The 22,831-nt window shown below is 38.9% G+C and overlaps 1 protein-coding gene across 5 annotated transcripts in view; it reads right to left on the bottom strand.

Annotated features, from left to right (window-relative positions):
• Positions 1 to 22,831, bottom strand: part of PTPRT (protein tyrosine phosphatase receptor type T) — a 704,411-nt gene that overhangs the window by 186,678 nt on the left and 494,902 nt on the right. For all 5 annotated transcript variants that reach the window (XM_039323711.1, XM_039323714.1, XM_039323712.1 and 2 more), the window contains 2 exons: positions 19,489 to 19,785; positions 17,898 to 18,007 (listed from right to left, as the gene is read on the bottom strand). In XM_039323711.1, the coding sequence (XP_039179645.1) occupies positions 17,898 to 18,007; positions 19,489 to 19,785 (407 nt within the window). The remainder of the gene's footprint in view (positions 1 to 17,897; positions 18,008 to 19,488; positions 19,786 to 22,831) is intronic.

Here is a 22,831-nt window from a genome sequence, read left to right as displayed (position 1 = left end):
GGCAATGGGAGGAGTTACTTTAAACTACTTTCACCTACTTTCAATTGTGATTAATATGAATTTATTTCTTGCATATCAGTAGCATATGACCTTGAATAGGCAATCAATATCTGCTGAAAAAGAGATTGGTAGAATCTTATCTATATGATTGGTTCTTATTGAAAATCATGTTGGCAAGTGCTAATTAAGGCCACTGATAATGTTTACTTCTCAACAATAGTTAATATTTGCATTCCTCCAAAATTAGTTTTGTAAAATATTCCATTACACATAAGCCACTGCATTTTCTGCACTATTATTATTACTGTCTTATACACACTTTCCTAAAATAATATGATTTTCATTGGCAATAAGTAAAATTAAATGAAGTGGCATAGAAATGGAAAAATGGAAAAAATAAATAACAAAGCAACTGTTAGCCTCACTGTGATGAATACAGAACATTATGGATTTCATTAAAATGTCATTACATACATACACTACACACACACACACACACACACACACACACAAACAAACACAAACACAGAGACACAGAGTATACTTCTTCAACATTGAAGGCAATTCTGTTATTCTATTTTCAAAGCTCTGCAACCCACTGACATTAATTAGAAAGCTATATATTAGAGGAACAATTTTAATGAGCTGGGTTTTTTAAATGACTTTATTGGTGAACAGTATTGTTCAGTTTAATAGCACATAAAATGAAATGCCTAGAAATTGCTTTGGTAAGATTAAACATTGAGGAGTTGTTCAGTCTCCTGTATTGTACTTTTCTCAGTCCTTCGGGCTTGAATATTTTGCTATACACATAATTTGCTGTGCCAGCTCTCCAGAGGATCTGTTCAAGGTATATTAATTTTTCCAAAGCTTTTGTCAACTTCCAGTTCATCTTGTCAACTTCATTATAATAACACAGCAAATAACTCATATTGTTTTGTGGTAGTGTATCAATGCATATAAAATAGGATATTTAAACATGCAAACTTAATCAGATTTTCATATTTTTAGGGATCAGCCTCTGCAATCTACACCCTAACATAAACAACTTAATATAATTAATGTTTAATTTAACTGTGAGACCAAACCACTTATGATATTAAATGTGCAACATGCAATTCAATTCATTTTTCTATTTTGTTTTACTTAAGACTGAGGATATTTGAGGGAAATCTAAATAAGGCTCCCAATAAATGGAAGGGGAAAATTTAATACTTTCTTGGCCCATCTTTCTCTTTTGCCACTCTAACCTTCAGTACCAAAACACGAATGACAAAAACAATCCCATTGGAATGAATGTATTCATAGATGCATAGACAGACAGACATAGAGATAAAGAGTGAGAGAACACCTAATTGATGTATGAGTGGGTAACAATTTCACCCACCACAGGAAAATGGCACACAGAACATTTAGCTTCTTCCATCTATTAATTTCCATCTGTTCTTGATTAGATTAGTCCTTTATGATTGCCATTAAGTAGACAAAAATGGCAAAATACACATTTTAATAATCATATGAATAATTAATTAATAATTAATTGAAGGGATAGCTCAATTGCCAATGGGCTATCCTGTCACAATAAACAGCACCACAAATCATGCAACTCACAGATAAGACAGAACCACCCACTTATTTGCCAAAACACACTCTCCCAAGAAAGCATCAGTCAGCTACAAAATGAAACCTTCCCATAGGGTGATTCCATCAAAACAGGTGCAAAGTAGTCAAGATAGATCATAGGTAGTCTTCAACCTATGGCCAGTCACTTAGCAACAGTTCAAAGTTACAGCAGACACATGAACAAAATTCAGGAACTTGGCAATTTGTCTATCCTTATAATCAACCACAGGGATGCCCCCTGCTAGGAATGTCTCAAGGGGTAGGAGAAGCCTTGTTTGGCCTAGAACAGGCCATGTGTAAGCTGGGCAGGTGCTGTATTTGAGGGCCTGGGCCAGTGCTAAGTCTCCACAGCCCTCCGCCACTTGAGATACTCCAGGCTCTGCTTAACAACCTTCATGACTTGTGACCACAATGGGCAGGCTTCCATTATAATGGTAAGTTGAGAAGAAGCTGTATTTAACTACTGCTTCCTAACACATCACTTATATTCACTATCCTATCAACATAACCCTTCTCCAATACTCCTGTACTGATATTACTGAGTAGGATAATGGAATTTCAGAGAACACCAACAATTCCACATGCTAATTCTAAGCTACCATTGAAAATACACTGCAAAGTGAATCAACAATAAAATTCATTTATTATTTGTTCTTATGTTAAGGTTTTGATGATGTGTACAAGTGACCAACCAGCTGTATCTTCTATTCTCCATCTTTACTTTTTCATATATGAAAGAATCAGTAATTTTTCACTTGCATCTTATTATTTATACAAGCACAAATTAAAAATATTACAACTAAAATTTAAGGCAAACAAGGGGAAGAAAGAAAATGAATGCTAACAAAAATTGATAAATATAAAGCCTTTTCAGTGAGAATCCATCAGTGTATATGATAAATCATATATTCAAAACTGCATTGATTGATCCATTAGGGCAAGGGGGGGCAATTCTCAGCCTCCAAATCTAGTGTACTCCTATCTTGATGGTTGTTTTAGGTACACACAAACTGAGGTCAATTATTGAAACTACATGTTGCTATTTCTAATGCTGAGTTCATTCCTGCATGGAAAACAGTTTCTTTTGAGCATGGTTGTTTTCTTGAAGACATTTCATTATTCATATTAGATAACATCATCAGTGCTAGTAAGGAATGGGGTTTGGTTTCAGTTACTTACTAACACTGATGGTGTTACCTATTTTGTCTGCAAGAAAACAACCAGGTTCAGAGAGAACCAGGACCTTTCATTTCAACCCTGAGCTACAAATATTTTCCTTTATTGGGACAGTTTCTTCCATTTGGAAGAATTTTGTAGTAGATACTTTTTAAAGATGATACCAAAAGAGCATGGACAATTTGAATTAGAAAGTGGAAGACTTAGACTATTTCTCACTAGTGATTGATAGATATCAACTGGGAAACAAACTCTGCAGCAGGCAAGAGATCAAACAGATTCCTAACCAACCTAGACAATAACTTTGTTATCCAAAAGGTGGAGAAGGGAACTAGACGCCAAGCTATACTGGACTTAATTCTTACTAATAGAGAAGAAGAGATAGATGGAGTTTAAGTTGCCGAAACCTTGGCTGAAAGTGACCACGTTATACTAGAATTTAATATAATACAAACACTAGCAATTGTAAACAATCCAACCAGTGTCTCAAACTTCAAAAGGGCTGATTTTAACAAACTCAGAGAGAACCTAGGAAAGATTCCATGGATGAAAATCCTAAAGGGGAAAACAACCCAAGAAACATGGGAAACTTTGAAAAATGCAATCATAAAATACTGAAATACTGAATATTTCAGTATTTCAGCACAGTACTGAAAAAGAAAAACAAGAATTTCAAGAAGAAACCAGCATGGCTGTACAAAGATCTGTCTGACAAACTGAAAGACAAAAAGGACAAATACAAAAAATGGAAAGAGGGGCATATAACTAAGGCCGATTATCAGCAGACAGCCAGAACATGCAACGATGAAGTCAGGAAAGCGAAGGCTCAGAATGAACAAAGATTTGCAACAGAAATCAAGGATAATTTTAAAAAAAAGATTCTTCCAACATATTAACAACAAGAAAAAAGTTAAGGAAACTGTAGGTCCACTAAAAAGAGAGGATAACAAGGAAATAACAGACAACAGGGAGAAAGCAGAACTGCTTAACTTATTCTTTGCATCAGTCTTCACACAAAAAGAAACTACAGCCCAACATACCAAAAAAATCACTACAAAATACAAACTAGAAACAAAAATTAAAATAAGCAGGAAAATGGTAAGAGAACACCTATCTGACCTTGACAAATATAAATCACCGGGACCCGACAGACTACATCCGAGAGTTCTGAAGGAGCTGGCAAATGTTACCTCAGAACCACTGAACCATATCTTTCAAAAATCCTGGAGCACCGGGGAAATATCTGAGGATTGGAAAAAGGCTGATGTGGTTCCCATCTTCAAGAAAGGAAAAAAACGGACCAGGAAACTACAGACCAATCAGTTTAATATCAATACCTGGGAAGATCCTAGAAAAGATAATAAAAAAACAGATCTGCAAACAACTAGAAGCAAACAAAGTCATAACTAGTAGTTTAACAAACATGGGTTTGTTAAAAACAGATCATGCCAAACCAATCTTATTTCATTCTTTGATAAAGTGACTAAATTAGTAGACCAGAGAAATGTTGTGGATGTAATATACTTAGATATCAGTAAGGCATTTGATAAAGTAGACCACAACCTAGTCACGGGTAAACTAGAAAAAAGTGGAATAGACATCACCACCAGATGGATTTGTAGCTATTTGGCAAACTGTACTCAATGAGTAGTCCTCAATGGCGCTACATCCACATGGAGAGAAGTAAGCAGTGGGGTACCACAAGGTTCCATCTTAGGCTCAGTACTCTTCAATATCTTCATCAATGACTTAGATGAGGGAATTGAAGGGGAACTCATCAAAATTGCAGAGGACACTAAACTGGCAGGAGTAGCCAACACCTCAGAAGACAAACTCAGGATCCAAAAAGATCTTGACAAACCTGAACAATGGGCTTTATCCAACAAAATGAGTTTCAATGTGGAGAAAAGCAAAGTTTTACATTTAGGCAGGAAAAATCAAAGGTACAAGTACAGATTAGGCAAGACCTGGCTTAAAAACAGCAACTGTGATTGGGACCTTGGAGTCCTAGTGGACACTCACTTGACTATGAGCCAGCAGTGTGCAGCAGCAGCCAAAAAAATTAATATAACCTGGGCTGTATAAACAGAGGCATAGATCATGTGAAATATTAGTACAGTTTTATAAAACCCTAGTAAGACCATTCCTGGAATGCTGCAGCCAATTTTGATCACCATATCACAAAAAAGATGTTTAGAGTTTGGAAAAAATTCAGAGAAGAACAACTAAGATGATGAAAGGCCTGGAGACTAAAACATATGAAGAATGGCTGCAGGACTTGGGTCTGGCTAATCTAAAAGAAAAAAGAAATAGGAAAGACATGATAGTAGTGTTCCAGTATTTGAGGGGCTACTACAAAGAAGAGAGGGTCATGTTATTCTCCAAAGCACCAGAGGGCAGGACAAGAAACAATGGCTGGAAACTGATCAAAGAGAGAAGCAACCTGGAATTAAGGAAAAACTTCCTGACAGTGAGGACAATTAACTGGTGGAACAGCTTGCCTCGAGAAATCATGGGTGCTCCATCACTGGAGATTTTTAAGAAGAGTCTAGACAGTCACTTGTCTGAGATGGTATAAGTTCTTCTGCTTCAGCAGGAGGTTGGACTAGAAGATCTCCAAGATCCTATTCTATTCTATTCTATTCTATTCTATTCTATTCTATTCTATTCTATTCTATTCTATTCTATTCTATTCTATTCTATTCTATTCTTACAGCCTATATCCAATTCAGTGTTAAAATAACATTAATGAGGACAGATATTTCATTGCTTCAGCTATGGATGGACAACACTTGAAAGCGCTAAGATGTCAGGAGAAATATTCTTAGTTATGGAAGTGAAAGTAGCAAGGAATATTGAAAGAAAGTTATTGTGTAATGCTGGAAATAATTGATTATAAAGAAAATTAATGATAGTTAAATGTATAACTTTAAGAACTACTATTTGGTTTAGGTTTCTCTAATAACAAACACATACACATACAGACTTAAGTATATACAGTCACACACACACACACACACACACACACACACATGACGAGCAAGATGAAAGAGCAGGATATAAGAATGTGAGTGACGGAACATAGTCAGGAACTACTTTTGAAAGAGCTGAAATTCCAAGACTGAATTGGAGTCTATTTATTTATTCATATAGATAAATTTATCTAATTTACATAGCTGCCCATTTCACAAGCACATGACTATGATCACACTTGGAATACTGAATCCAGTTTTGGTCACCATATTATAAAAAAAGATGTTGAGGCTCTGGAAAGACTGCAAAAAAACAACAAAAAAGGTGTTGTGATTAGGGAGCTGCAGGTTAAAACACACATAAAGAATGGTTGCAGGAATTGGGTATGTCTAGCCTAGTGAAAAGAAGGACTAGAGGTGACATGATAGCAGTGTTCCAATATTGGAGGGGCTGCCACAAAAAAGAGGGAATCAACCTGTTTTACAAAGCACCAGAAGGCAAGAGAAGAAACAATGGATGGAAACTAATCAAGGAGAGAAGCAAGCTAGAACTAAGGAAAAAATTCCAAACAGTGAGAACAATTAACCAGTGGAACAGCTTGCCTTCAGAAATTGTGCTTTATACTGGAGGCTTTTAAGAAGAGACTGGACAGCTACTTGTCTGGAATAGTATAGGGCAGTGGTTCTCAACCTGTGGGTCGGGACCCCATTTGGGGTCGAACGACCATTTCATGGGGGTCGCCAAACAAGGCTGTCCGCCATTTTTTCCCCCTTTTCTTTGGCCATGCCCCTGGCACCTGGTGATGTATAAGTGGTTGGAGGTCACCACAACATGGGGAACTGTATTATGGGGTCGCTGCATTAGAAAGGTTGAGAACCACTGGTATAGGGTCTTCTGTTTGAACGGGGGGGGGGGTTGACTAGAAGACCTCCATGGTCCCTTCCAAATCTGTTATTCTGTTACTCTGAGTAGCATACAACAGGGCTAAAACAATAAATATCTAAAATCATCACCAATAACATAAATTAAAGCATTAAAAAAGTAAGAAAACAGCTAAAACATAATTTATTCATCCTAGAGTACTAAAAGAACAGTCTGATGGCCATCTTCCAACTTCCTCTGTTCAGTAGAATGAACCATTAAACATTGAACCTCAACTTTTTTATTTTTCCATAATAGTATAAACTAGCCATTTCTATAACAATAAATGAATCTAACCAGGAAAACCCAAAATCCCACCCATTTTTCTTTCAGTCATCAAGTTTTTGACATCTTGCTAAGCACTGGTGGTACTCGAATATTGTCATGTCCTAAAAATGGTACAATTTGTGAAGAGGTTGAAAAGCCCTCCTGTATGCCACTGTCAATGCTCTAGGCTCCCATTGTCCTTTCCCAAACATTTCTGCTAAATCAGTATCATTTCTGCTTGTTGCACATATGTAGTAACAATAGGCAGATATTAGAGGTTCTTATTTCTACTTGACTGAATCAGTTTATACAGAGGCACAACAGTCTTCTGATAGGGATGCTTGAATCTGGAATAATGTGGTTGAACTCAAGAGCCTCAATGATTCCTTTCAGTTCTATGTGTCTATTGTGCTATATAGTTCAGAGGTTTTACTATGAAGTTTAGGAATATAGACAAAAGAAAGCTGCTTGTTTGAATGGTGTCTGGGTTATTGTACAAATCAGGTTAAAAAGAACACAATCTTTGGAAGAGACTGTTTTGAGAGAAACATTATGTTCTTAATGCCAAATGTTTCATTGTTTTCATTTTTGGATTTGATTGGAAATTTTGAGCTTTTGTTAAAATAGTAAAATAACATATACTGATTTAAAATTTAAAAAGAGTGTTTTATTTTGGCAATGAAATTGGTCAATTTTGCTACAATTTTTTTTTTCTTTCCAACTGTAGTATGTATGCATCTGTGAGTATATAAAAGGAATAGAATAGAATAGAATAGAATAGAATAGAATAGAATAGAATAGAATAGAATAGAATAGAATAGAATAGAGCTGGAACGGACCTTAGAAGTCTTCTAGTCTAGCCCCCTGCTCAAACAGGAAAACCTATACCATTTCAGACAAGTAACTATCTAATCTCTTCTTAAAAACCTCTAGTGATGGAGTGCCCACAATTTCTGAAGGCAAGCTGTTCCACTGGTTAATTGTCCTCACTGTTAGGAAATTTCTCCTTAATTTCTAACAGGAACAAAAGTATATCTGAATGTCCTCTACAGACGTCATAACTAGCAAGAGAATAAAGTCAGATCTTCTCCTGGAATTTCAGTTTTGGATCATAATGTGTTTGATTCTAGAGAATGTCACAAGATTTTAAATTTGGGAAAAAGTGTTTCTTTTTAGAAAGTGAAATACAGAGGCATCATCCTAAGTTTTTGTTTTCAGTTTTCCTTTCCTGATAATAATGGACTAATACTTGTCCCTATTTCCTGACTAAAACCTGGCACATGTCTTTGTTTCAGGCTTTGGGCTTCTTCCTTCTTAGGCAAATGTTCAGGGCCATCACAAACATTCCAAAATGCTAAAAGACTGGAAATAGAACAGCTCACCCACTTGCTCACAGGATAATGCAAGATGGGAATCACACATTCTACTCTCGGTGAACTAGGTAGATACCTCTGATACTGCCTATCTCTAAGCCTTTTCTCAACCTGGATCAGTGTCCTAAATAAAAGATAAGGATAATGGAAAGCTGCTGAGGAGGTACTACAGCATGGTATATCTAATTTCATGGCTTAAAGAATAACACTGCAATGTTCAAATCTTCTTAGTATCATTGCCAGAAAAGCAGAAGAGGGAAAGAAAGAATGTTTGAGTTAGTATTACTATCATTTCCACTGATCTCATTCCAGTGTCTATCAGCTATATAACAAAATCATTAGTTCTCTTATGACGTTCCATAATATATCCTAAAATTACTGTAATGCTATCAAGAGTTAACTGTTGCGTCCTTCGCGAAATGGCAATAACACGAGAAGCAGTTGTAGTTCTCAGGAACTTCTTTATTTCTGTTCAGCATGTTGGTTACAAGACGCCGACAATGCCCAAATCTCCCGGCCTCTTTTATAGGCCATTCCTGGGCCAATCTGCAACATTTGGCGCGCCAGCACCCGCGCATGCGCGCACGTGCTGGCGACAGCCAATCTGGTCCCGGGCAGCTTGCACCTGCCCAGGACTGTTGCAATGCCCCGTGCCTGCTTCCACAGGCTCAGGACATAACTCCCCTTCCCCCCCGGCTAAGACTATGATCATACAATAATAACATACAACCTAATGCGAGCGTGGTGCCCATACTACCTAGTGCCAGTTATTTCCTCTGCTTCTATTTTCCTATGTGTACAGGAATGTTCTCTGTTAACTCTGTTTTGCCAGTAGAGTTACAAAATCTTCTAAATACTTAGGAGATCTTCTGGCTCTCTGTGACCTCCTGACTTCTGGGTACATGCCAAGTACCCCTTGACTGAGGGGTGATGCATACCTGTCCCCCCTGTTACACCCTGGTGATTCCCAAGGACTGTGCTCCAATGCCTGGCCTGCTTGCTTGCCCACCGGGCTCGTCAGGCCAGGGCTTCTTTCTCTGTTTGACCTGGTTGTTCTGTCTAGCTGCAGGCTCTCTGGCCCTCTTAAGTGACTGTCACTGTTGGGCGATTCTGTAGAACCTCCCAGGTCCGTCCAAGACCCGTCAGGAGGTTGTCTTTCCCCTTGTTCCCGATCTGTCCCCGGGCTTGTGGGGTTTTCAGTGCTGTCCCAAAACTCAGTTGTCCCCTGAGTGAAGTCAGAGGTGTTGTAGTCGGGATTTGGTTCCTCGACCACCTCCCTGTGTGCTTGTCCCCTTCTAGGGACAGGGGTAGTGTCGGGCCAACTAGAGGGAATGTGTGCCAGCTCTCTTGCAGGGTGTGATTTGTTTGGACACTCCCGGATATCCTCCCTGACTGGAGTAGGCACTGGTGCCTGAATTCTAGTTGGGCTCCGTGAATTCCTGTTTGGAGCACTTGCGGAACTTTGGAATGGGCTGTCTGTAGCCTCCTTGTTAATGATGGGCAGCAGCCCGTACTCTTCCCTTTGCCCTAAAGGGTCCCCCTCCCCCCCTGGAAAAGACCCAGGAGTCTCAGTGGGAAGGTCCTGACTAGTGCGGAGCTGGTCGATGTGTCGATGCAGGACACGACCGCTGTCCAGAGACACCTCGTAAGACAGAGGACCTGTGACTCTGGATACAGTGGCGGGGACCCATGAATGGCCAGGCCCATAGTTACGAGTCCAAACCGGGGCACCCACAAGCAGTTGTCTAGGTGCCCTGGGGCGTGTGAGTGTGGAAGGAAGTCTGTCCGGATGCAACCGGTCAAGCTTGGTAGTCAGTTTGCGCCCCCAACGAAGTTCAGCTGGGCTCCTCCCGGTAGTAGTGGACGGTGTAGTGCGATAAGAAAGGAGGAAGTCAGCCAACCTGTGATGCCAGTCTCCATAGGTAATTTTCTTCAAGGCGTCCTTGGTGATGTGAACCATGCGTTCAGCCATACCGTTGGTGGACGGGTGTAAAGGCGCAGAGGTGGCATGACGAATCATGTTGGCCTGTAAGAAAGCTTGGAATTCGGAAGAAGTGAATTGAGGGCCGTTGTCAGACACGAGGACGTGTGCAGCAAAAATCCCCCTCAGTACTTGAATAGTCTTTGCAGTGGTGGTGGAAGAGACAGGTACAACCTCAAGCCATTTTGAATGGATATCAACTAGGACCAAGAAGAATTGACCCTGAAAGGGCCCAGCGTAGTCAATGTGCACCCTAGACCATGGAGACTGTGTTTCCTCCCATCTATGTACAGGAGCTTGGGGCATTTCAGGGCGCGAGCGTTGACAAAGGTGGCATGCATGCACCTTAGCTTCAATGTCTCTATCTAACCCAGGCCACCACAAATGGCTGCGCGCAAGCGCCTTCATGTGTACAATGCCAGGATGACCCTCGTGGAGGGAACCTAAGACCCTAGTCCTCATTGAGGTAGGAATGACAACTCTGCTTCCCCAAAGCAGACAATCCTGGAAGGTGGACAATTCGTTCCTTTTGGACCAGAAACTCTGAAACTCAGTGCCAGGACAGCTCTCTGGCCATCCAGATAAAACCCAAGAAAGCACACGTGAAAGTGTGAGATTTGTGGCTGATTCAGCGGCCACATCCCTGGCATCTAAAGGAGACTCAGGCAAGGCCTGAATGGAGAGGATATTGATTGTTGGTGCAGGGTCAACTTCTATTACCGGCAGGGGTAATCTACTGAGGCCATCAGCATGGCCCATTTCCTTTCCAGGTTTGTGAAGTAAGGAGAAATCATAGGCAGACAGAAAGATAGACCATCTCAGCATTCTGGGGAGATGATCTGGGGAGTTTGTTTATGTGTGGTAAACAGTCCCAACAAAGGCTTATGGTCAGTGAAGACTGTGAAATGCCTGCCGTATAAAAAATCATGGAATTTTTTGATTCCCGCAACAACAGCTAAAGCCTCCCTGTCTATTTGAGCATAATTTCGCTCAGCAGAAGACAAGGTTCTGGAGTAATATGCAACAGGAACCTGAGTTCCGTCTGATCTGAGGTGGCTTAGTACGGCTCCCACCCCATAAGGAGAAGCATCACAAGCGATGCACACAGGAAGGGATTCATTGAAATGTGCAAGCACACTGTTAGAGGTGAGTAAGGCCTTGACCTCATTGAAACTTGCTTCGTGTTTTTGTGACCACTGCCACACTGCCTGTTTGTCCAGAAGCCTGTGAAGAGGCTCGGCTACACTAGCCTTGTTTGGGAGGAAGGCGTTATAGAAACTCAGAAGGCCCAGAAAAGCCTGTAGTTCGGCCTTGGACTTTGGCCTAGGGGCATGCATAATGGCTTCCAGTTTGGATTCAGCAGGGTGAATACCGGTAGCATTGATTTTGAATCCCAGAAAATCTGTAGAAGGCACCCCAATTTTACATTTGTCCTTCTTAAGTTTGAGGCCCGTTTTCCTGAACCTCAGTCGAACAGCCCTTAATTTCTCAGCTAAGTTGTGTGTAGAGTCCCCTGCAATTAAGACATCATCAAAATAGGGGCAAACCACTGGTATACCCCGTAGTGTGTTTTCCATTACGCTTTGGAAAATTCCAGGAGTGACATTTACTCCAAATTGTAACCTCTTTACCTTGAATGCCCCCCTATGGATCACAATGGTCTGAGCTACAGCAGCAGCAGCATCAACAGGCAGCTGTTGATATGCCTGAGCTAGGTCAAGCTTTGCAAAAACGCGCCCGCCCTTGAGGGAGGCCAGGATATGACTGACCACAGGGACAAGATAGGCATGTTGCTGCAATGCCTTATTCAGAGTGCATTTGTAAACTGCACAGATGCGAATGTCCCCATTTGCCTTAAGAGGTGTGACAATGGGGGTCTCCCAAGGACTGGAGTCAACAGGTTCTAAGACTTCTTGATGAATCAATTTGTCTAATTCAGTGTCAATTTTACCCTTTAAAGCAAAAGGAACCCTTCTTGCTTTGATTCTAATAGGGGTGACAGTGGGGTCTAACTTCAGTGACACAGGGGGTCCTTTGTACGTGCCCAGCTGGAGGCTGAAAACATCTGCAAATTCTTTGCAGACTTCTTGTAGGTCAAGTGTTTGCAAACTATTGAGCCCTGTGACGTGTATTCCCAAGGCCTCAAACCAATCGAGTCCTATGAGACTTGTTCGTTCCCCCCCCTACTACTACTACATCTAGCGGACCTTCAAAATCCTTATACTGTACGTTAAGGGTGGCCTCCCCCTTAACACACACTCTGGAGTTTTGAAAGTCCGTTAACACAATGTCGGAAGGCCTCAGCTTGGCCTGAAATCCGCTGCCAGAACAAATCTTCCTAAATGTGTGCATGGAAATGATCGAGAGTGCAGACCCCGTATCCAGTTCCATAGCCAATGGAACCCCTTGTAGCTTCACTTTAAGTGACAGCTTTTTCTTGATGGGCTTGTGTGTGCCTGTCTTGTAAATGCTTCTTCGCGAAGCGCAGAACCCCACCCTGTTTTGGCTGGGAACCCTGGTACCTTTCAGGCGCAATTCTTCCTGAGGTTGTACCTTCTGACAGCCCAGACACACAGCTGCAATGTGTCCCTGCTTTCCACATGCTCTACAGATAGCGGAGCGGAATCTACAGTCGGTCCTCTTGTGGCGACCTCCACAACCGAGGCACTTGGGGAGAGCTGAAGAGCTTCCTTTCTGTTTCCCTTCTTTTGTGGGGTAGAGACGGTCTCCTTCATCGTCAGGATCCTCCTCTGGGTTTCTTTGGGCTCCTGGAGTGCCTCTGGAGTGCTTCTGATCGGCCTCATGTTCTTGATGGCGCTGCCCGCTGCCTCTTCTGCAATAACCTCTCTCAAGGCATCTTGGAATGATAAGTCTTCTTTAGCAAAAAGTCTCTGCTGTAGTTCTCTATGCCTCAGTCCACATACAAATCTGTCTCTCAGCCGTTCTTCTAGGTCCTTGAACTCGCAGTGTTTAGCGGCTTTTCTCAGCGCAGCAATGTATTCTTTGGCTGATTCTCTGGGTCGCTGATCCCTCTGTTCAAAGGTGTGGCACCAAACGATGATGGAGGCTTGGGCTGAAAGTGTTCCTTGAGTAGTTTTTTGAGATCTGTGTAGTTAACAGATTCTAGAGGTACAGGTGCTGCTATGTTTTCAGTGATTTCGAATGCGTCTTGACCGCAAACGCACAGCAGGGTGGCGGCCTTCAAACTATCTTCTCTTACTTGGTTGACTTTAAGATAGTTTTCCACCCTGGCTATGTAAGACTCCTATCTTTCCGGATGCGAGACGTTGAATTCTGAAAGTCTTCCTATTTTTGCCATTTTTGTAGAAAAGGAAGGGTCTATCAGCCAGCCTACCCCTGATGCTCGCTGGATTGGCGGGCAGCTGCCGAGTCAATGCCGTTCCTACTGCTCAGGACTCTCTCGGGTAAGCTTACACCTGTCTTCAGTCGATGTAAGGCAATCCCACCTTCGTCGCCAGTGTTGCGTCCTTCGCGAAATGGCAATAACACGAGAAGCAGTTGTAGTTCTCAGGAACTTCTTTATTTCTGTTCAGCATACTGGTTACAAGACGCCGACAACGCCCAAATCTCCCAGCCTCTTTTATAGGCCATTCCCAGGCCAATCTGCAACATTTGGCACGCCAGCACCCGCGCATGCACGCACGTGTTGGCGACAGCCAGTCTGGTCCCGGGCAGCTTGCACCTGCCCAGAACCGTTGCAATGCCCTGAGCCTGCTTCCACAGGCTCAGGACATAACATTAACAAAAATTCAATGTGAAGCAACTGAAGTGGAATTCAATTTCATTAAAGTATAGTCATTGTGAAAAGTGAGCTCTCCACACCCTAAAAGAATATATACACTTTATTGGCTTGGTGTAGATTTGTATTCTGTATGCTCTAGTAAATATTCTGTATGCAACAACATCAGATCTGGACCATGAAAGTTGAACACATTCATTTGTTATGGTGGCTTAGGGATTATGTTACTTTTGCTGCTACATATGTCAGTCTGAATTTCTCTTGTTCTAATTAATTGGAAGCAGTACTAGTGATGAGTCTGCTTATAGGTACAGAAGCCTTGTTCTTTACAAATCATATTATGTGATAAACTACTATCTACCTGAAAAGGTTGTGTTCTTCTCTTCACTGTTTTTATTCAAGTAATGGCTGGAGAGTTATCTGACATGGATTCTTGTCCTTGGATTTCTGCACTGAACAGCTGGCTGGACTCAGTGGCCTTAATTATTCCTTCCAACATCATACATCTCATTGTCTAACCAGTCTGCGTTTCCCATCCAAAGACATATACTGACTACTGAAACTTTATGCCTTGAAAAACTGCCAAAGTACTGCCAAGGTAGTAACAAATTACAGCATTGTCTTTCAATTCCAAGTCCCACTGCATCCTGACCAACTAGCTTAGCAAAAGAAGGAAGTAATTTGGTTATTGCTTTGCTATGTGTTCACTTGCTACAATAAACCCCAAATAGCGTGTAATCCCATTTCAAGGGAATGTGTCTCTCGCATAGTGAACTCTTCAATTTTCATTATAAAAATACATTATTTCAAATACCTATTAAAACTATAATCTTAATAGTGCTGTCATTTTTTTCCTTCAAGCATAATTAATTACATTAATTGCTGAATGCCTGAAGTGAATTGTCATTTTCTTTTAAATGCAATGATTCGTTCAAATCTGGAAGAAAAATGAGGGAAGAACAGTATCATGATTACAAGCATCTGATTTTAAAACAGAATTATTTTATTCACAATTTAAAATAGCATTGTTTATACTCTCCAACATTTGTGTTCAAACCATCCCTTAGGAAGATTATAAACCTTTAAGAATTCATTCTTCTGTATAAAGAAGAAAAGTCACTAATGCATAAGAAAGAAATTCCACTTAGAATCATAGAATCATCAGACTGGAAAGACCTTGGAGGTCTTCTTGTCCAACCCCCTGCCCAAGGCAGGCTGAGTCCTTATACCATCCCAGACAAATGGTTGTCCAATTTTTCTTGAAAACCTCCAGCAATGGAGCACATACAATTCTGAGAGGCAAGCTGTTCCACGATTAATAATTCTCACTGTCAGGAAATTCCTCCTTATTTCCAAGTTGGAAAGCTTCTACCCATTGCTTCTTATCCTGCTTGACAAGCTTCTACCCATTGTTTTTATCCTGCCCTCAAATCTATGGAGAATAAATGGATCCTCTTTCCCTGTGACAGCCCTTCAAATATTGGAAAACTGCTATCAGCTCTTCTCTAAATGGACAAGAGCTAGTATATTTTTAGAAATATTTCTGAGTCAGTTTAACTTCCAGAATTCTCTGCAAGACATAGCACTTTATCTAAGCCTTCCCTGCTTATCACCCAATAGACTACATCCAACATAAATGCTTTAGCTGACAAAAAAGAAGATATCTTTCATCCCTACCTAACACCTCCAGTAGCACTTTGAACTGGTGCTGCTCTATAAGTGCTCCCTTGGCATTCCCTAAGCTGCTTTCATCCATTTTGTAAATGCTGTTACAGACAACTGAGCTTATCTTTCTGCCATAGGTAAAAATCTAAAGAAAAAAGTCAAGTCTCATTTTTTTCCCAGTTCAATTTTATGAACATGACCATTAGTTTTCTTGGCAAGAATACAGAAGTATCTTTTCAAAAACTCTAAAAGTCAAAAAGCCTGTATAGGTAGTCCTCAACTTATAACAGTTCATTTAGTGACCATTTAAAGTTACAATGGCAGTGAAAAAAGTGACTTATGACCATTTTTACACTTATGACTATTGCAACATCACCACAGTCACATGATCAAAATTCAAACTGTTGGTAACTGACTCATATTTATGACAGTTGCAGTGTCCTGGGGTCATGTGATCACATTTTGTGACCTTCTGACAAGCAAAGTCAATGGAGAAGCCAGATTCACTTAACAACATTGACATTAACAATTGCAGTGATTCATTTAACAACTGTGGCAAGAAAGGTTGTAAAATGGGGCAAAATTTACTTAACAAATATCTCATTTAACAACAGAAATTTTGGGCTCAATTGTGGTCATAAGTCAAGAACAACCTGTATTGTAATTTCTCCTGGTAATTTTTATAACACTAGATCATCCAAATTTCTAGTATAAATATTTCTATTACATTAAAGTACTTAGTTCATAGCATTTTTGTTTTAATTGAACATCTTTTATATAATTGTAACTTGCTATTTAAGGACTGTTATCCTAGCGGCAATTGTACTGCCTGACTTTATTTTCATATTAGATATACTTCATTCCTCATCTAAAATACTTTGGTCTGCAGTGTAAAAACCACAATGGAGAATGTCTGCTTACAGATTGCTAGTTGCAGCAAACAGCGGAAGCTTTTCAGTGACATGCACAAAGATCCACGGAGACTCAGCTGAAAGCATTCAACTCAATTTCTTCCTTTGACCCAAACCACTTTGGAAAATCATGTTTCCAGATGTGAAAGGCTCAGCACATTAACCTTGCTGCAAACCCCCAACCTTCTACCATCTGCTTTTATAGCAGAGGCATTTCAATGAGAGACTAAAATTCGACACAATACGCAAGATCATATTCCATTTTCAAAGGTGTATCAACTGAACCTTTAAAAAAAAACTGCAGGTAGGAAATAAGGTCGAATTTTACTATTCATATTTAATCTCTTCTTGCCAGAACATAGGAATTAAACGATGAGTAACATGCAAGAGATTCTAGTCTTCATTTTGGTTTCCTGATTAAAATCACTAATTGCAATTAATTATAGCAATCAAACTAATATGGAGGTTTTTGATTTTCACATGGCTACATTCCACAGAGAAAGAAAAACGGAGATGACATAAATCCAGATGAATACTATTTTATTATCATAATGCTAAATCATAGCATTTTAAGAACTTGGACTCCAGATTTCCGAACTCTGAAAGAATGCATCCCAACTGATACAAAGGATATATAATGTCTATCCTCCATTCTCCAGAATTCCTACTACAATGAAAAAAAACAACAACAACAACCCTGCTATATCTGATCAATGGGATTGAATCATATCTAGAAATTCAGGCAGAGCGAAGACTATATCCAGCCAGACCAGATTTGCAATGGACTTCGTTATGTATGAAGTAATTACACTTCAACCTCAAATTTGTGAAGACATACCAGTTTGAGACAATATTTGCTCTTAAGATTTGTGACATTAATTATATCTCAGCTCTGCTGTAGATATGTTTGCATTGACATACCACTATAAATTATTTTCATTTCATAACTAGGATTTCTTTATATATCTACTATTATGCCATCAATTACAAGCAAAAGGAAAAAGCATGAATTTTATTTGGTACAAGCAGCAAAGTATTTGAGTTAAGAAGTTGTAAGACACTGGTAATTCAAATCCCTCTTCTACAATATTCCTCACAGGTGAAACCAATGCAGAATTTGTTCACCTAAACACTAATCCTTGTTGACAAGTGACAACATTCCATAATAATTAACAGTCCAAAAAGTAATGATAAAATCCATCATAGGGATAGAAGGAGTATAGCTTGAGGCATCCATTCTGTCTTACCTCATAGAGGGTAATTATTCCATTGGTTTCATTTGGTTGTTTCCACTGAACATAGATCTTCTCTTCAAAGGGTCCTCCCTGAATAGATTCAAGGGGAACAGTTCCAGGAACTAAAAATACAATAAAAATGTTGTAAATCCTAATATTTCATTTTTTCTCTATAACCTAACATCACATTATATTACAATCAATATTCACTCAGATTTCTGATAAAAATTGTACAATTTTTTCCAAACCATGTACAAATGTGTGTGCTATAATAATATGAGTGAATTGTAAATAACAGATACTCCTCCCTTAACAATAGTAATTGAGACCTTAATTTCCATTGGTGACACAATCATAAAGTACAATGTCATGTAACTATATCACTTGGTGACAGAAATTCTAGTACTGCCTGTTGCCTCTGTTAAATGAACACCATGGGTCCTTAAACATGCATCTAATATGGTCACTATTGGTAACCTTCTGTCAGTTCTTCCATTGCTTGTAGGAAAGCATGAAAGAAGATTGCAAATGGCAATTATGTAACCACAGAGACACTGAAACTGAACTAAGAGTGAGGATTGGTCATAATTACCATTCATTCAGCACCATTGCAAGTTTGAATGGTTATTGAATGAGTGGTCATTAAACAAGGACCACCTGTATGTGCAATAGTGACATGTTAAAATAACAGTATTTGGTTTTGCTTGGGTTCCATTAACTAGGTCATTGGTCCCCAACCTTTTCAGCTTTGTGAACCAGTGGTGGTGGCAGGGGAGGAGAGGGGATGGTTCCATGCATGCAGCGGGCAAGCATGCTCAAGCATACAGCTCCATTTGTGCTTGCAGTAGGCATACACGCCTGCCTATTGCACAAATGGAGTTTTACACACTAACATGCACACCCATCACTTAGATGAGTAGAGCCACATGCATGCTCGTGCGCCGCTTGCACACCCTGGGGGGGGACCCCTAAACTAGATTACTCATTTTAATAAAGAGATAGCTCCTCTCTGATGGAGAAGGGCAGTTTAGAAATATGAAACATAAATAAATATGTTTAATTAACATATAGATCTTTAATTCCTTTCCTTCTCTTGAACCCTTACCCTTCTGGAAGAATGACCTATTAAATAAATAACCAGTAAATAACACTAAGGAATAACTACTTCCATTCAGATGCCTGGTTAGCACATTGTCTATTAATTTGAAATTACTGCATTTTTTTTAACTTTGACATGCCTTTGAAAATAAATTAATTAATTCTTAAGCAGAATTTAAGCAAACTCACCTGAAACATTTTGACATGTATTTAGAGAAGACAACTAAAATCTTCCAACATGTATAGTTACTGATTTTGTTAAGATGTAATCAGAACTAATCCTCCCAAAAGCAAAATGGGAAGTTTCATTATGTTCACTATTAGCTATAATTTTAGCCTGCAACAATTTTTAGAGGTTTATTTTCCCAATATTAAACTGCAGTCTATGTTTGGAATGGTGAAACATATGGGTTGAATTTCTATCTACCAGTAAAATCTTACTTTAAGCCTTTTTAAATTCCCTTTCCTCCCCAAACAATTTAAATAGTGAGAACTTTTTTCTTACCATCCTCTTCTGTCTGCACCACCAATTCTTCACTCTCCATCTTTCCCTCTGGATTTGAAAGAGCCAACCGCAATCGGATGGTCATGAAGGGGCGTAATCCTCGCAACGTGTAATGTGATGATGTCTGAATTAGTTCCTCTGCTTCATATTTCTGCTGGTTGAATAGGTACTGGTAATGAACTGTCAAGTTATAGCTGTGACAACGAGTCACAGCATAACCAAAAGGTTCCCATTGCAAAGTCAACTGACGTGATCGGATGTCTACAACCTCTACATTCTGAGGACCATGGACTGGATCTGTGGAGGAAAATGTGTAATGCTTTAGTTGATGATAAATGAAAGCATCTGATGGATTTGAATGTGAACATTGGGCAGAGAAACTTGCCAGCTTCAGTTGGTATATCTATCTGGAACGAATGTCTTAGACAAGTGCAACCAGGGCTTTTTTTGTCATGGAACACCCTAACGGAGTTCCAGCACCTTTTTTTGGATGGAACCTTGTAGGGTAGGCAAGGCGGGTTGTATGACATGTATGAGTTCCAGCACTTTTTTTTTTTTTTACAAAAAAAGCACTGAGTGCAACACTTAACACCTCAAAGCTATAACATTGCAAAGTGCTTTACATAGGGCTGCTTTGAAGATTGCTAAGAAACCATTTGATATAGAATGTGAGAGTCCATTTGATCAAATTTAAGAGCTATTGTATACTTATAACAACACATTAGCAAGCACTGCATTGTCTGTTGATAGATTTCTGACAACAATTCAAAATGCTGGTTTTAAAGCTTTTTATGCTTTGGATCTTAAAAATTTTCTACTTCAAACAGAACTTTATTATGTTTTCATTGTACAAAAGGATAATTAAGGTACCTCCATCTTAGAGGCTCAGGAAGACAAAGGGATTTTTCTTCACTATAGCGTCTGTTCTTATGAATAGCCTCCCCAAACCCCAAGTCTGGTTGGTGGCCATTTTGATGAGTTTTTGAAAAATCAGGAAAAATATGTTCTGTATTTGATATTTAATTTGTTCCCATTCGATTGGGTGTCAATGGATATTACTAAATGTATTATTTATGCTTATAATTGTTTTGTAAGAACTACTTTGGTTTACAAATTCATACATTTATTTATATGATTTACATAGCCACTCATCCCACACAATAGATACTGGCTTGCATGATTAAAACAATACATTTCTTATATGTAAAACATTAGTAGTTATGTCTGGAGTATAACATGTTTTTTTTTCCTTAAAAAAAAACCTGATTGAATTGGTTGCATGCAATTGTTGTGTAAAATTCAACCCAATAATTTCATGTCTTCATCTATATGTCCCTTCCCTGAGGGAACCAAGGGAAAGGTATCACCAAAACACACTAAGAGTAATCTGAAAATTATTGAGCTACATCTCACATGAAAATACAACCAGCAACCACAGTTCTTCTCACATGCAAAGCTGTTTATGGAATGAACTTCTGCATTAGCAAAATAAATTCATTAATTGGTAAACTTCAGTTTTATGCTGTTTGTTGCGATTTCTCATCCCACCCACCCTCCATCCACCCCAATCCAATCTTAATATTACCAAAAAGAAGCCTGTCCTACATTCATAATCTTTTGCCATCTCTGCATCCTTTACTAAAAGAACCATGCTTCTTTATTCACCCCATTTCTCTTTTAAAAGAAATACAGCTTTGCTTAAATCAGATATTCAAAGTAAATAAATATTCTAGTCAAATGCTCATTATTCACTATTCCCATTCATGCCTAGAGCTTCAAATGTCTAATGACACACTTTTTAAAAAAACAAAAAACTTATGTCTCTTTTTCAGCCACCCCTCCACGCCATCTATCAGATTGTTTCCCCAGATCATACTAATTATTGAACATCAATACTATCACTAACCTATAAAGTCGATTCAAAACAACCTGTGATACCAGTTCATATTTTCTGACATGCATTTTACCTCTTTCATTCATAATTAAACCAACACTTTTATTTCCATACAAGTATTTGTAAACTACTTTATATTCCACAAGATTGCATCTTTTTCATTCTAACCTATTACATCTTTCCCTTTTCTCATTTCACACAGTAGAGCTTCATATCTTTCATTTCATCCTTTCTTTCATGTCTTTACCATTTGCATTCCATATATTTCTGCTACAAAGTGTGCAGTAAACTGTTAAACCCATAGATATTTACCATTGCTGCCATCACAGCATTAGTCAATCAAAGTGTTCATAAGCTGTTTAGTGAGACAGAAAAAAATTGCCTAGGTTAATAACCTTAATTCCACCCGTACAATAAAGGCAATTCAAGTCAGTTTTGGCACAGCTTGCCTGGTATACCAGAAGTGAAAACATAACCCATTTTTATTCCAAGCATTTCAAATTCAGCAATCATTTTAAAAGCCAACATACTGTTGCTGGCACCTCACCAAGTACGAGGTAGATGCAGTATACTGACATACATTCAGGAAACAAAACAAAAACTATCCTGCTTAATTTGCTTATAAATAAGGAATAGATCCTTTGAACAACTGCTGCACTGTATAGAATTGATGCCTTCTCTTTTAATTAAACCTATTTATTTTAAATGTGTAATTTTTTTTAACAAAAATGATTCAATAGTCTAAACATTTAAAATAACTATTTCTCACATGGAGGAAAAGCAGCTTGTGTTGGTGGGACCAGTTAAAGAAATACAAAAGTTATTCTTTATTTTCAAGATATACAGCAAGGACTTTAAAGTTTCATTCTGATTAGATTTATACCTGCATTCATCTATGGTTTGTCAGACCATGGTTTGCTGAATAAACTACAATTGTTTTGTTACACAGAGTATATCCATAACACAAGTTTACATTCTGTAACACTAGGTTTACAAAATTCCTTATGCCCAAATTACACAAAGTGCAATATCATGGTAGTAACAAATTACCAGATATGAGTTAGTAATCAGAATATAAAATATGCATTCTGTGCTAACCAGAAATGTTGACTATTTCAGGTTTTCTTGCTATATGTGCTATAGATAATCTTAAACTTTAGAGTCACGTCAGATAGAAGAAAAAATAGCAGTGCATTAACAAGGTAGAGTTGTTTAACATCTTTTCTAAGTTTGTTATTCAGTTGTTAGATGGCTTTCAACCAGAGTAGCACATGTTTTCTAAATCTGTCACCTGCAATGAATCATCCTTGATCAATGAAAATGGCTTATCCATGCACCCAAGCTTTAGGAATTAAAAATCTTGATTTGTTTGAAATAAGGTTCAACATTTTCAGTTTCATTCTGAGTATCTGTTCAAATGTAACTAAATAATATTAAATCCACATGCTT

This window comes from Crotalus tigris, unplaced genomic scaffold, assembly GCF_016545835.1.
Source record: "Crotalus tigris isolate CLP2741 ecotype Arizona unplaced genomic scaffold, ASM1654583v1 scf7180000024281.4978605, whole genome shotgun sequence".
In the NCBI taxonomy this organism is placed as follows: domain Eukaryota; kingdom Metazoa; phylum Chordata; class Lepidosauria; order Squamata; family Viperidae; genus Crotalus; species Crotalus tigris.
This window is presented reverse-complemented; position numbering and strand designations above follow the sequence as displayed.